The sequence below is a fragment of the Jatropha curcas genome, chromosome 6, assembly GCF_041381405.1.
Source record: "Jatropha curcas cultivar XTBG-Jc1 chromosome 6, XTBG_Jcur_1.0, whole genome shotgun sequence".
NCBI lineage: Eukaryota > Viridiplantae > Streptophyta > Magnoliopsida > Malpighiales > Euphorbiaceae > Jatropha > Jatropha curcas.
This window is the reverse complement of record NC_143156.1, coordinates 24870264-24885104: the sequence shown is the minus strand read 5'-3', so window position 1 is coordinate 24885104 and position 14841 is coordinate 24870264. Positions and strand designations below refer to the sequence as shown.

Genomic DNA, 14841 nt, shown 5'->3' with positions numbered 1-14841 from the left:
TATCAACTGAACCAATTAGTCAACCTATCGACTGTTCCATTGATAAACTAATCAAGTATTTAAAAACCAAAAGATATGTTCATAAAATGAAAATGAATGATGCAATTGAATGACATATTTCAAGAGATTTCCATTAGAACAAAGAAAGGAATGATATTGGCGACTCCATTTGAGTAGAGTTTTAATTTTAATAAATTAAACATCAATATAGTACAAAGTTGTAAAAATATATAGAATCTCCTGGCTGTGGTTGTTTCCAAATATCTAAGCCATGTGCGCTCTATTTCCATACTATTTCCTCCTATAAAATTATATTTCAAATGTCTTTTCCTTATAAAATTATATTTCTTTATTTCCATTACATATTGTTTCTTTGGATAAAATTATATTTTAAATGTCTTTTTCCTATATAGTATATCGTTTTGGCGCAACATAGTTTATATATATGCGCATCGTAGTTTATTGTAGGTGGATTCCACATTTATGATGAGTTAGGTGTATTGAAACATTTCCAGGGAAAATCCATTTAAATGATCTCTCCAATTACACAAGTGGTGAAAAACACTTTCAAAATGATTTTGAAAAATTTACAATCATTTGTATGAGCTTATTTTGCAATTACAGCAAATAAAAATACAAACTCATTTCATCAGTGAGAAACAGAGGGATGTTGAAGAATTAGTGTGTTTCAGATAACAAGTTTTCATTTGGGTGTGGACTAGAAAGATCCAAACCCACTCAAGACTTCTCTTGAACATTTACAAGCTTTGGCAGTAAAATATTTCACAATTCTGCAGATCAGCTCTCTGATACTACTCCATCATAGTACTGTTTGTGAACCATCTTCTGGTAATCTGCACCAAAAGAATGTCAAATTTCAATTCACAACAACGTGCCAAAGCCGAATATAACTCCTTTTTGCACAAAAGTAAATTATACGCAATATATACATGTGCATAAAAATCAGTAAAGAAGATCGGCACTATCTATATTACATTGCCTTCAACATTTTTCTTAAACATATGAAAGAGCATTGACTGAGATAGACACGTTGGTGTGAGAATAGAATCTCATTCTTTCTCAACATTGCCACAATTCACAAGTGTTTTCACAAACAAGATTATCAAAATTGAAACTCAGGTCCTCCTTCCTTTAATAATTATATATATATATATATATATATATATATATATGATAATAAAAGATTAAGAAAGGAGGAGAAACTGATTTCAAAGGGCAGGAAAAGCCTTCTTCTGAAGTAGGCAGTTCCATAATGGCTAACTCTAGTTCCAAAGAAAGGTGGAACCACAACCGAACCACTCACGGGCAATTCTTGAGACAGTTTAAAAACCGCTGGTTCCAGTTCAGTTCTACTCCAGCTAGAATTGAAATCAGACAATTTTTTCAAGTTTTCTTTTTCAATGTTGTAGCATGGATAAATAATATAAAAATACTCCCTCCATCCTATACATATAGGCTTAGTTTCCTTTTTTATTGGTCCCAAAATGTAGTTCTATTTCTTTTATTAAAATATCATTTATTGCACTCCTATTTAATGTACATCTATATTCCTAATTGTATATACATCATTTAATATTATTAGTAGAGGGTACTCTCTAACCACTGTTAACCAAACCAACAGTTTTAGCTCCAAAAAATGAACAACTGAAACTAAATTGTAGGCGCACAGTTTTGGTTCCAGTTTGAAACCAAGAACCACTGACCATTATTTGGTTCCGGTTCAATTTTGGTTTGAAACAGAAAGACGGTTGTGCGTACTATTAATCAAGAACCGGGGGAGCCAAAAAAAGGCTTTCCAGTGTAACTAAATGTATGTCCATCTGACCTTCCTTATTATTCCATAATTTTGCAGCATAGCTGTTAAGAGGACTGTCTGGATTAGGCTCTGCAGAAGAAGAAAAATGTTAGGCAAGGAAACAAACAAAGATGGCTCAAACATAAAAGGAAACAAGAAGCAGACCTCCCAATAGACTTTGAATGGACAAAAGAATGGTTCTGCAATCGTAAGCTGACGACCACTTCTCCTAAAAGACATAAAATGAGACTGTTATTAGAATCACAAGAAAATACATCAAAAGAATTCTGAGCACCCAACAAAATATAACAATTGTCAGCTATATACACAGTATTTCTGAGAAAAATGCCAACAAGAGAAACTAGACTGACAATCTTAGCCACATTTAACTGCTGCAAATATAGTAAATTTCATGATAGTTGTGATCTGTTTTAATCAAAAAATGAGCGCATATGAACTTAGATATGTCATACTGTTCTTCTTTGAGAACAACTTTGATTGAAAAGTTAAATTTTCAAGTTAAACATTTCTGCATCCAAGGCAAGTGATCTATGTCACTCCCACGCACAAGATTTTCATAGACAACATCCACAGGAATAAATGCTTGCTTTAAAGACCCAAATATCAATCCTTCCTAGATATAAGCACAACAACAACAACAAAAACAAAAAAAGTAAAATAAAATAACATAAAACAAAATATAAGTTCATTGATACCTGGAGTATGTCTAGGCATATGTTGCCAAACTGATCAACATTAGGATGAAAGCAACTTGTCTCAAATTTGACTTGTGGTGGTTTAAAGGGGTAGTCCAGAGGAAAACGCAAAGAGAGCTTATATGATAATCCCTCGTACACTGTGCCTTTTCCACCCTCAATTGTGCCAATCCACGTGAAAATGCTCTCCCCTTCAGGAAATGCTGACACGCCGAGATCTCCTCCACTCATCTGCATAAGCAAACACTTTTAAATGCTTATGAAAGCATTTCTCAGGCTAAACTTCTGGTATAAGACAGAAGAAGAAAAAAAAGACAACATTTAAACACCGGAGCCATTTCTAGATGATTACCCCAAAATACATGTTGGAGTTGGAGCACAAATCCAGCCCAAAATTTTCCTCAGGCCAATTTACATACCAAAATATCTTATAAATTAATTCCAATGGGGAATACCATTCCCTGTTCAAAGTAATGCATCTAACCAGAAACTACCTCAGATAAGGCAGTGCCAGCAAGACAAAAAAAGAAATAAAAATCAAGATGAGCTTCAGAAATTGCATTTATACCCCTATCTATGGACAATCATATATATCCATTTCCACCACATATGTAGATGATCATGCTCCAGTATATTGGGTTTCCAAAATTGAGAAGTTTGTTAATGGGAAGAAAAAAGCAAGCACTCAAAACCTTTTACTAAAACAAGAGATGTTTTTCTGCTCACCACAAATACATAATCAACTAAATTATTACAAATGAAGAGTAGGAGTCAGGCAATGCATGAAAACCTAAAACATTTTGTAATAACAACAAATATGGAATATGGAATATGGAACATGTAAATTAAGATTTCTAGTCTTTTCATGGTCATTCAATCTAAAAATTCAAGAATGATAAGCCCAATAGAACAATCGACTCAAGAAATAAAACTAGACTTCATAATGTATACTTCAAATTTAAAAAGGAAGAAGAAAAGGAATTGAGACGCAAGAAATGTGAAAAGATTTTAACATACCATGAGAGACATTAATTCTTTCTGCAACCTGAAAAATTAAAGCAGAAACATGAAAGTCACACCATTAAACGATTACACAAAAAGATACATGTTAATATCACTATCCTATCAAGAATCAATTTACTTTTATATTCTTGTTTATCTTGTCGTTTACAAATTACATGATTTTCTAGGTAACCAAACACGTAGTTAAAGAAAAAAAATATAACAAAACATTATTTAAAGAAAAACAAAAAGAAAAATTCGCAACTCCAATCCAACACACTAAACGACATTGTCGTATTAAAAGTCAATAAGAAATTGAAAAAAAAAAAATCAAAGAAAAACCGACCTTTGAGTAACAGAGGAGGTATCGACCGGGTTAGGAGGAGCAGTGGGCTGCTTCGATGGAGCGGCAGATGAATGGCGTCGATGCTGCGGCGGCGAATTATCAACCGCAGGATTTGGCCTCATTTCCATGATTACAATATCAAGAATTAAGATATTTCTACTTCTGATCAAATTCCAAAACAACGGATCATGTGCAATTAATCAATCAATTAACTTTTTAACTGATTGATCGACAAATTTGCGTTTTTATTTCGTTTCTGTACGGAGATTAGCAATAGCTGTGGTGGTGGTGGTACCAGCGGCCGGGGGTGGCGAGTGTGGTTGAGTTGATTACTTGGTGGTGGAGAAAGGAAAGGAATAGATTATAAATTTAAAATAGACAGCCGCAAGACATGCTTTGCTCAAGGAGTCGCCAACAAATAATTGCGCATTTTTGCTTCTCTGTCTTTTATTTAATTATTTTCTTTTTTTCTCCTAAATAATACTCCAGATTTAATTACATTTATAATTAATCCTCTTAATTATTCTAAATGAAAAAAATTAAGAAATATTAAATTCTTTTCTAAAAAATCCAATTAGTATTTAAAATCAAGATAATTTTGCTTTTCTTTTTTTTTATTTTTTATTTTAAGTTTGTTTGTGTTTGTTAATAAGTCAAAAGCAAGGAATTAATGCTAATAAATTGCAAACAAATGAGATTCAGAAAAATGGGTTTCTAGTATACTCTGTAGGTTTAATTATCATAATATTTTCTTTTTGGAAAATTTTCAATTTGTTAAAATCAGAAGAAGAGGAAAATTCTGCCATCTTCTTGCTTGGAAGAGATAAAGAAAAAAGAATCTCAAATGTAATCCACATATTAATATCATTAATCATCAATCAAACATCGAAATAGTTACAAGTTAAATCACTAATTTTCTTTATCTAAACTTCAATCATTAAAGCATAATTTTCAAACATCAATGTAGTTCTCTCACTCCTGCCTGTCAATAATCCAATTCCATCTATTTATCACTAAATAAACAAATAAATAGGACATAAAACTCAATCTATGAGGTTAAGAACTCCTAAAAAAATTATTTAAAAACTGTATATTACAAAAACAATTAATACAAGTTGCTGCCTGAAAAAAGAATATATATATATATATATATATATATATATAACCAGAAAAGGAAAAAAGAAAAAGGAAAAATCCCAGTATTTATCAACCTTCCCAGCCAATTGTTGCTGAGATCCTGTATATATTCTAGTGGAATTACCAGGATTGAGTGTGTCATGTTCTCATGTACAAGAAAATGTACAACAAGATACAAAATTTACCCTATAGAAAAGGAAGAATCAATTCTTGAAGGTGAACTCCCGTAAGCTTACGCCAATTTCATGTTGAGTTCTTATAGAACCAGGAGCAGGAGGCAATTCCATTGTGCTTGGTTCTTGAACTACAATTGCAGTTTCATTTTGGTCCCTAGCATCAGGACTTTCACTACCTTCAGGTTCACCAATAACTTGTTGATTGTTCAATGCTTCAGGATCCCAATTATCTGCTTCATAGTTAGAATTCCTTGGAGAAGCTTGTAAGCTATTAGGAGCTGTACTACTACGGTAGTTATGCAGAAGATGCACCGGTGACATGCCATATGTTGGCGTTTGAGGCCTACTTGACATTGGTGTATGAGACTCTGAATGTCTGCTGTGTTTAGCTTGTTTTTTAGCTGTATGATGCCAGTTCTTAAGCGCAGCTGCCACTCGATCATTAAATACTGTCGGTCTCATGCTTGAACCCATCTGTATACAGAAGTTTGAAGCTTTTTATGACTAAAATATATGAAAATTCACTCTGAACACAAACTCTAATCACTTTCAACCAGTAGCTTCAACAATGCACACTCTTATTTATATGTTATTGGAAACTATTTTTTCTCACCTGTGTCACTAAAGCATAGAGAGGCAGAGTCACATAACTGCATAGTACTTGTATAATGACCCTGAAATATTCCAATTTCGGATTATGTCAGCAACTATTAGTTGATTCATGGAAGTAACTTTGCATAGGCCTAATACAACTTACCCCATTGTGACTTTGATCACAATATCTTCTGTTTTATCATGGTAGCAACCTTTCGATCCGACTTTCCACTGATAAGTGCCAAAAGGAAAAAGAAAAATCAGAAGAGAACAATTTAAGAAAGAAAAAAGTATGTTAGACAAAATGACTTAGCAGAATATGCTTACCAGGCTCCAGATAAAGAGAGCTAGTTGAAATGCGTTCTGCAATACAAAAGTTATTGAAAACAGAAATAAGTAGAAATTAAGAGAGATAAATTAGTACTTGAACAGCAAAAGTGTTTAGAAGTACCTGAAAGAGAACTAAGTGAATAAGGAAGAGAATGAGGCGTGGTCGACCAAACCAGAAAAGATCATCGCCTGGTTTAACAACAGGAGCACCCTTAACTACATCTCCTCTATCTTGAATTCTTAGTCCCATTTGAGTTATAATCACTTGTAACTTGGCCCCAATCAGTAAAACTACCTGCAAAAATTTCCAAATTTAGAGTGTGAGCTCTATATTCTCATTGACAAAAAATAGGCATGAAAAACAAACATTATGTATGATAGTTCTTACCACTAGTGGGATAAATGGCAGCCATAGATAAGCATACCAACCTGCACAACAAATAAAAAAAAAAAAAAAATTAATTTCAGAATAAAAATCTTCGTTATTGAATCATATTTATGTAATATTATCATTATTAATTTGACTGGAAAATAGTGCTTACCATGTGTACTGGTCAGTAGCATCAAACAAGCAATAAACCAAATAACTGGACTGCATAAAATACAAAGAAAATATTAGGATTCCATGGAAGTATGAACTTATTATGCCATTAAATATGCTTAGAAGCACTACTAACCTAATTCCCACCACAACTTTGAAGTCCTCTTCAAGTGATCTATTAATGTATTTTTGGAAGTCAAATCTTGTTTCACTTCCTGGAGCCAAATGTGCCTAAAACAGAATACTTCAATCAATAAGAAATGGGTATTTCTTGTTATACCAGAATAGTATATTACATATATATGTGTTTTTAACTTACTGTTATAAATCCATGTCTTAGTGTCAAGTAATCAATTTTGGTAACAGATCCAAAGAACTGTCTAAAGAAACACACCTGATATTGACACCAACAAAAGAAAAGAACCATAAATTTTCAAGGCAAGATTAGGACTTGATACTAATTAAGCAGAGTTCATGAAAAATTCTTGAAGGATAATCCGTTTACAGTACTTACAATCCAAACGAAAAGTGTTGACCGACTCCATAGTTTCATATGTCTTCTACCAAATGATGTATCCCTTGCAAATCTAAACCTCTCTGGATCTGCAATTCAAAAGTCCATTAACAAATTAGTACGAGATACCTTAGTGTTTTACTGAAAATTGCTGTTACTGAACTATAACACAGAAAACGGCCTCTCTGTAAGAGCAGGAAGGGGATACATGCATCAACGCTCCCTAAAAGCCCACAAATATGAAATGTTTCGTGCAGTGGATATCACCCTTTTAACCAGATATTAAGCTAAGTTCTGTTTATCATTAAGGTTAAAGATGCTTTTTTTGAAAAAAATGAGATAGGTACAGAAAGAGTTCAAATGGGTTGCTTCCAATAATCCCAAATGTTAATAGCTTTCAAGTGATAAGGACTTACCATTATGGTATTGATATTCAATTGTCTTTGTCTCATCTTCCCATGCCTTCCATTTTCTCATCTGCAATCAAAATGATTAATATTAGACATAAGAAGTCATCAAGAAAGCAAAAAAGAAGATAAAAGAAGGGTAACTTTAGTATTTACCTTGGTTTTGCCCAAAATATAGGTAATTATGCAGTAGAGCACATGAACAACTGCTAATACAAAGATGAAATAATGAAGCTGATCAATACCATATGCTGATACAAAGGCAACTGTATTCTCCTAAAAATATGCAAAAAGTAAACGAAGTGTTAGAAAATTATTTGATCAAACACATTGTAGCAAGAAATAATTAATAAAAATCTTGTTCTTACCTTATCCTTACATTTATTCTCGTATTCTTTAGCTTTTTCTTCATCTACACACGGATGCCAAGAAGATGCAACGCTTTTTGAAATGCAAATTTTAGATATAGGTTCTTGGAGTGCAGTTAGCAGCAAGGATATAAGTCCCATAAGCATCAACTCTGCAGAAAGAAACACTCCCAGGCATAGTCTGGCAATAAGTATATATCTCATATTAAGTTCTTTTTAAAAGAAAAAAAGAAAAAAAATTATCTCACCTGCTTTAATCTTTTCAAGAGCTTCAACAAGAGCTGGTTTATGCATTTTCTTGAACCACTATAAAAATCACAAAAAAAAAACAGTAATTAGAAACTATTACAATAATGAACTAATTAGAAAATTCAAATATATATGTTCTAGAAACTATATTTACCTTTTCTGCCAAATGAAAAATATGCTCAATAAAGATTGAAACAGCAATCATCACAAGGCAAACAACAGCAACAGCCCATGTTGGTGTGTCACCCAAAGGACGTTCATCAGCTGTAGCCATGGTAGTGACTGAAAAGCTTGTTGTTGATTGAAGAAAATGTTAAATGAGAACTAAAAGAGACGAATCTTATAAGCAGAGACTTGGGTTAGTCTGTCTATGTATATATGTTTGTTTGGTTTTCTGTAAGAGAAAGAGATAGTCATTTATGATACATAGTCATAATTAGAATGGTAGAGGAAGTAAACCAAAGAACAAAAACTTTGACTTTGTCGAGAGAGAGAGAGAGAGAGAGAGAGAGAGAGAGAGAGCATCAGCGTGTCTTAACTAAACTCTATCCAAGTTTGAATGAACAAAAACAAAGACACGAGGCAAAAAACAACAAAACACATATAAACAATAACCTTGTAATAAAAAGGAATTTTGGAGAAGAAAATTATTTCCTTAATTTGAGGGGAATTAGTCCTAATTAGTTGCTCTTGTAATGAAATTTTGGACTTTGTGGACTCAATTACATAATTAAATATTTTTTTTTTATATTTATCAGTTGTGGCTCAGTTGGCAATGCAAATCAAATATATGGAAAGAGTTTTCAAATTGACCTCTATTAAATACATCTACAGGGAGAGGCAACGAGTCTTAACAACTCCAAACTGAATACTGATGATTTTTTTATGTATAAATATTTTAATTATAAACTGTAAATGAGTCAGAGATGGAATTTGAGTTAATTTTTCAAACCTCGAATATATATTTAATGAATTGAATTCCAACTCAATTTTTTACTCTCACCGTTGAAATTTCTATTAATAGGCAATTATATTAAAGTAACACGCTTTCCTACTTCTCATGTAGTATATTATTTCCTCAATTTTGTTTGAAGGGTATAGCTTTTTTCTTGACCGGCATTTGCATTTTTATACCTTTCTATCGAAAGATTCAATCTTCATGAACAAAGAGATTAATGTCAAAGAAAAATTAAATGTTAATCAACTCTTTATATTTCATTTTATTAGTTGAATAAGACAATTAAACTGTTGATTGACGTATGAACAAATTCTATTTTATGTTATTATATTAGAAAAATATACTCAGTTTAGCAAATAACACCTGAATAAATAAATTAATATTAATCTAAAACCTTCTGCGCATTACATGATGAGAAACTTCACCTTTTTGAATTTATGACAATGATTAACAATTTTTAATTGTCATTAAGTATATATTAATATTAATTCTTCTGCAGTCAATTGCAAATTAGAGAAAAAAAATTGACTGGTAGTTTACAACTGACATACTTTCAACAATTTTCATTCATATATTTCCACTTTCTTTTCTAAGAATTGCAATTTCATGTCAATAATTAATTAATTTAATTAATAATTATTGATTTTTATCTTAGGCTTAGCATTATATTGTTTTTTTTTTTTAAATACGGTATCCGGACCGTATTACTAGGGACCACCTAATCCAGTTCGATACTTAGTCACATTTAAGACTCTTCACTCCTTTCTACATGTGCGTTTAGTGAGATCGAACATGAGAGCTCTTTCCATATACCCAATCTGTGCTAATTGAACTACAACCCGTAGGAATATTGTTTATTAATTATTAGTATTTATATCATGTACATTTTATTTGTTTATTTTTATTCAACATATTATAATAAATTTAAGTATTAAATATAATTATCCTCTCGCCAAAAAAAAATTATCCTAAAAAAAGTATTAAATATAATTGATATTTGTAGATTAAAAAATTACTAAAGCTTATAGATTATGGGTATAAATAAATATTATAAATAAAAAAGTTTTAAGAAGTTCTTCAAGGAATAAACATCGGCCCCAGATGGTACCTTTTTGGCGACTAACTATTAACAATTTTTTTTTCTTTTATAATAATTAATTAAAATGCCTTAATATGTTGACGAAGTCAGCAAAAATACAACGATGCAGTCTCAACTCGGAAAGTCAAGCTTTGACTTTTATTTCTGGGTCAGAAAACATTTTACTGTATGTCCAAGTTTATTACACCCTCCGTCCCATTTTATTTACATAATTTGATAAAATAACCATATTAAGGATTAAGTCAGTAAAATTTATTTTGTCTTTTCTTACTCTTAATTCATTAAAATATTAATAAAAATCTTACATTTAATGAACAATCGTAAATATTATTATAGAAAAAATAATTCTTTGCATATCTAAATTTAAAAACCTTATAAATATTTTGAAATATCCAAAAAAAGAATAACAAATAAACAAAACGGGATAGAGGAAGGATTAATATTTGAGAGTGTAACTGCAAGGGATCATAAAACTTTTTCTTCCTCTCCAAAAAAAAAAAAAAAAAAAAAAAAAAAAAAATCCCTTTTCAACTCATCAAGGACACATTAATTTAGCTAGCATATCTTGAGTCTATCCTCTCTAACTTGATTGCAATTTTTGGTATATAATAGCACAAATTTAAAAATATATATATTGAATGTAATATAGACAAAACTAAAAACTTTTAAAGCATAAAAATATTTCACCAAAATATTTAGATAAAACTTATTTACACCAGGTGGTTTCAAATACACCAAATCAATCAAAAAAGTAATTTTTAAAAAATATTATTGCTATATCATTTTTTTTTTCAATATATGTTTAGAAATACCCTTATTTGAAACAAAACATTGTTTATAATTAATTCGGTGTAAAGGTTGATCAATACACTAGGTGTAGGTAAGTTTTTTCCAAAATATTTACTCATAAAATATGATATCTGTATATTCCACTTTAATAGCAGCATTTGATTTTTTGACAAAGATTAAGAAAATGATTAGAACACGTTGATTTTCTAAAATGTATGGTAGAAACCCTAAATTGCAATTCTTAATATTAAATATGGGTAAAATTGAAAAAAAAAAGTTTATTTGTTGCTATTAAAGTGGACCAGATAGGTTCATAATTATCTAATTACTATTTTTATTCCATAATATTTGTTACATTTGAAATTTCACGTCTTTTAAGAAAACCGTTAAATTTATGTAAGTTACAATAAATTATTGAGAAATGACTATATTATCCTTAATTTAATATCAATTTCTCTAAGAAAATCATTAAACTGAAGTAATAATTATTGATTATATACAAAGAGTAAGCACGAAAAAAAAATCATTAATTTAATGCTAATTCTTTAAGAAAATTATTAAATTAAAGTAATAAGTATTGGTCATATACAAAGAGTAAACATAACAAAAAAAATTTATTACTTATTTAAATCACAAATATAACAAATATTTTGAAACAAACTATTTTATTAAATGTGATAAATATTATACAAGGGAGGCAGTTGTATTTTTTTAAAATCTCTTTACATACATGTCTTTCCCTATTAAATATTATATTGATTTAGCCATTCTAACCACATGGATGTGTTGTTGACACGTTGTCATTAAGGTCATCTAGTCTTAAAATATCTAAATTTTCTATATTTTTGGACTTGTATAACCAATCAATAATTTGAGAGCCAAGAGGTTTCCCAACTTGGACAACTTGGACTACCAAATACAAAGGAATTGCTAGTTTAGCTTACGCCGTTGGGTTTAGCTTACGCCGTTGGGTTTAGCTTACTTGATCTTTATTGGAGAGTTGATGTGGCTGAGGGATGGGACTTGGTCCTAAACTACAGGGAAAGTTTGGGCAAGGTTTTAGAACTTTGAAAAGTCTTTTTATGGGGCCCTTTGCTCATTGAAGTCCTTAAAAAGTTAATGCCAACTTGGAAATCACTTCTTGGATGGGACATTTTGCTGCATTTCCTAAACTCAATTAAGAAGAGCACAAAATGGCATCCACTTCATTTTGGTTCTCTCTTATGTAGAAGAATGAAAAAAGAAAAGAAAGTAAAGGTGTTTAACCTATAAAAAAAATTCCAATTTGCAAGTTGTTGCAAGAACACTCTAATCCGACGTCCGTTCCTTTGGTGCCCTAATTTAAAAACTTTATAATATTAGCATTCTAAATTCAAAATTAGCTAATATTTAAATAAAAAAACTATTAAAATGAGTCACACCAAATTAGGTTGGATTAACTTAACCAAACCTCCTGAACAATATCAAAACGCATCGTTTTTATCAAATCTCACCATTTTCATTTAGGCCTGTTCTGTCAAAAAATCTATGATCTCTTATCTCATCTCTTCACTTAATTTTTGATGCTTGAAAAAAAAAGAGAGTAAAAGTGGGTATAACAAGGGGCAAGAAATTAAATGCAACAACATTTTTTATATATATATTTTAAGTGATATTTGTTTGTCTTCAGTTTGCATTACGATTCTACTTTTAAGAAAGTAGATTATCCAACTTTTCCGGCACAAAGAAAGAAAATTTTTTAAAATGTCTATTGTTTAAATACATTTAAATTTATATTATGAATATTATCGTATTTTATAATTTGAGAGCAATTTACTTTCTAATAAATTAATTAACATATCAAATACATCCAATTATACTTCCTAGAAAATAATTTCTTTAGAAGTGATTTTCTTGGCAATATACTTCCCAAGAAATAGAAAATTTTGAACTAAATAAGGTCTCAACATAACACATACACTACAAGGGAAAAATGCATGCACCAAAAAGCAATTTGAGTGTCTAAATCAAAGGATTTTATTGGAATATTTCCAATTAGCAAACTTAAGAATCAAATAGGTTTGATTAATCAAAAAGTTTTAAATGAACAAGTCTATGAATTTTTCTTACTTGTAATCCACTTGAGGCTCATTAATATAGTGGTTGGTCCATCAATTGGAAAATGAATTCCCTATTAAATGATACACATTGTGAGTTGCTATCTTTCTACTGTTTTATCTTAATTTTTTTTTTTTATTTATAAAAGTGATGAAGTGTCATTATGAACAATTATCATGTATTGTATTAAATTGGCTTCTCTGTTTGAGTAAAAAGACACTTTCCTTCTATCCCAGTAAGTAAACCTAGTTTGATTTATACATAGACTAAGAAAAACTTATTAATATAACTAAATTATTTTTTTTCTTTAGTTTTTTTTTTCTAAAACACTCTATATTAATTATTGTAATATATAGAATTGAGAATATAGATGTTCATTAAATATGAGTATTAAGAAATTAAATAATAAATAAAAAAGAAAAAAAAATTACGTTTTGAGATAATGAAAAAAAAAAAGTAAGCCTATATATAGAACGGAGAGAGAGAGAGAAAAAGTACAATTCTCATGTATTTAACTCTAATCAAAACTCATAGGGTTTGCTGCTAACATTAATGAGTGTTATAATTTGGTGAAGTAGTACTATTTCATAAAATATCTTGGCCATTTCAATAAATATCTTGACGAATAAGCGTCTGACCTTAATTCTATCCATTGTTAATATGAATAGTAGGTGATAGTGATTACTCTTCCGTTAATTTCAGATTCTGTTTCAGTTTCACATTATTTGAAACTAGAATTGACGATTGGAAATCGTGGCCACTCTTATTAATTTAAAACCATTTCAACCAATTCAATTGCACCAATAATCCCAATTACCACCCAAATTATCTCATACAAACAAAAAATCAATATTATTTATAATAAATAGAATAATTTACGGTTTTTATTTCCCTCTGAATAATGGTTGGGGAGTGTTATTTAAAATCAAAATAGGAGATTTTTAAAAAAATTATTTCTAATATATATATTTTTTTCAAATAAATGGTAAGAAATATTTTCATATTAATAAATAATTATTTTTTATATTTGATGGATCCATAGACCAGCACCACGCAAGTTAATAAATCAGTACTACCAAATTTTTATTTCTGAGACATGCCGTGTGAACTCTTGTGATGGAATGAAAATTTTGACCTCACTCGAAGTCAAGCTCACACAGGTTGACTATCTTCAAGTACATAATATTTACAGCTGGCCTTATTTTTTCTTTTTTCATTTTCTTTTTTAAATTTCTTTCTAATTCGTTGCTTTGATTTAAAGATCAATCGCATAATATATTTCAAAATTTGTGACTTTTTTCAATTTGATTTTATTTTAAAAATTTGAGCTATTTTATTCTAATTGAAAAGATTGTTTACCATTATACCCTATCAAATTAAAATTGGAAAAAAATATATTTTTTTCTATAAGAGAGCGAAAAATAAAAAATTATCAACTTATTTTTTATTATTTATATTAAAGCTTATATATATATATATATATATATATATATATATATATATATATATATATATATATATATATATCCTTGTAGAATAGGACACAGTAGGGAAAATTTTAATCACAAGATGATAAAAAATTGATTTTGGGAATTTATATTTGTCTGATTGCGGTAGTTTAGAAAGGATGGCACTGTATTATTGGGGAATGGTGACAAAAGCAATTGACTTTAATTACATATAATTAGAATGAGAATTATTC

The 14841-nt window shown here is 29.9% G+C and overlaps 2 protein-coding genes across 4 annotated transcripts; both read right to left on the bottom strand.

Annotated features, from left to right (window-relative positions):
* Positions 1–521: 521 nt before the first annotated feature.
* LOC105645494 (uncharacterized) lies at positions 522–4326 on the bottom strand. Of its 3 annotated transcripts, none has more exons than XR_002285681.3 (6): positions 3881–4326; positions 3550–3577; positions 2533–2763; positions 1982–2045; positions 1725–1906; positions 522–854 (listed from the first exon to the last, which is right to left on the bottom strand). XR_002285681.3 is itself a non-coding variant. In XM_089723515.1 (6 exons), the coding sequence occupies exons 1-5, from the start codon at positions 4006–4008 to the stop codon at positions 1782–1784; spliced, it is 576 nt and encodes a 191-aa protein (XP_089579641.1). In that variant the 5' UTR covers positions 4009–4325; the 3' UTR covers positions 522–854; positions 1780–1781. The 3 variants fall into 3 exon arrangements, 2 of the variants coding, with proteins under 2 accessions (XP_089579641.1, XP_012086494.1); XM_089723515.1 differs by having other exon boundaries at positions 1780–1906; positions 3881–4325; XM_012231104.4 differs by having other exon boundaries at positions 1847–1906; positions 3881–4321.
* A 605-nt stretch (positions 4327–4931) lies between these two features.
* On the bottom strand, positions 4932–8728 carry LOC105645495 (MLO-like protein 12). Its single transcript, XM_012231106.4, has 15 exons — positions 8351–8728; positions 8196–8253; positions 7948–8099; positions 7736–7855; positions 7589–7649; positions 7173–7261; positions 6978–7052; positions 6795–6889; positions 6660–6709; positions 6506–6546; positions 6239–6412; positions 6115–6150; positions 5951–6018; positions 5807–5867; positions 4932–5667 (listed from the first exon to the last, which is right to left on the bottom strand). Exons 1-15 carry the CDS (start codon positions 8468–8470, stop codon positions 5221–5223), a joined length of 1647 nt encoding a protein of 548 aa, XP_012086496.1. The 5' UTR covers positions 8471–8728; the 3' UTR covers positions 4932–5220.
* Between the last annotated feature and the right edge of the window lie 6113 nt (positions 8729–14841).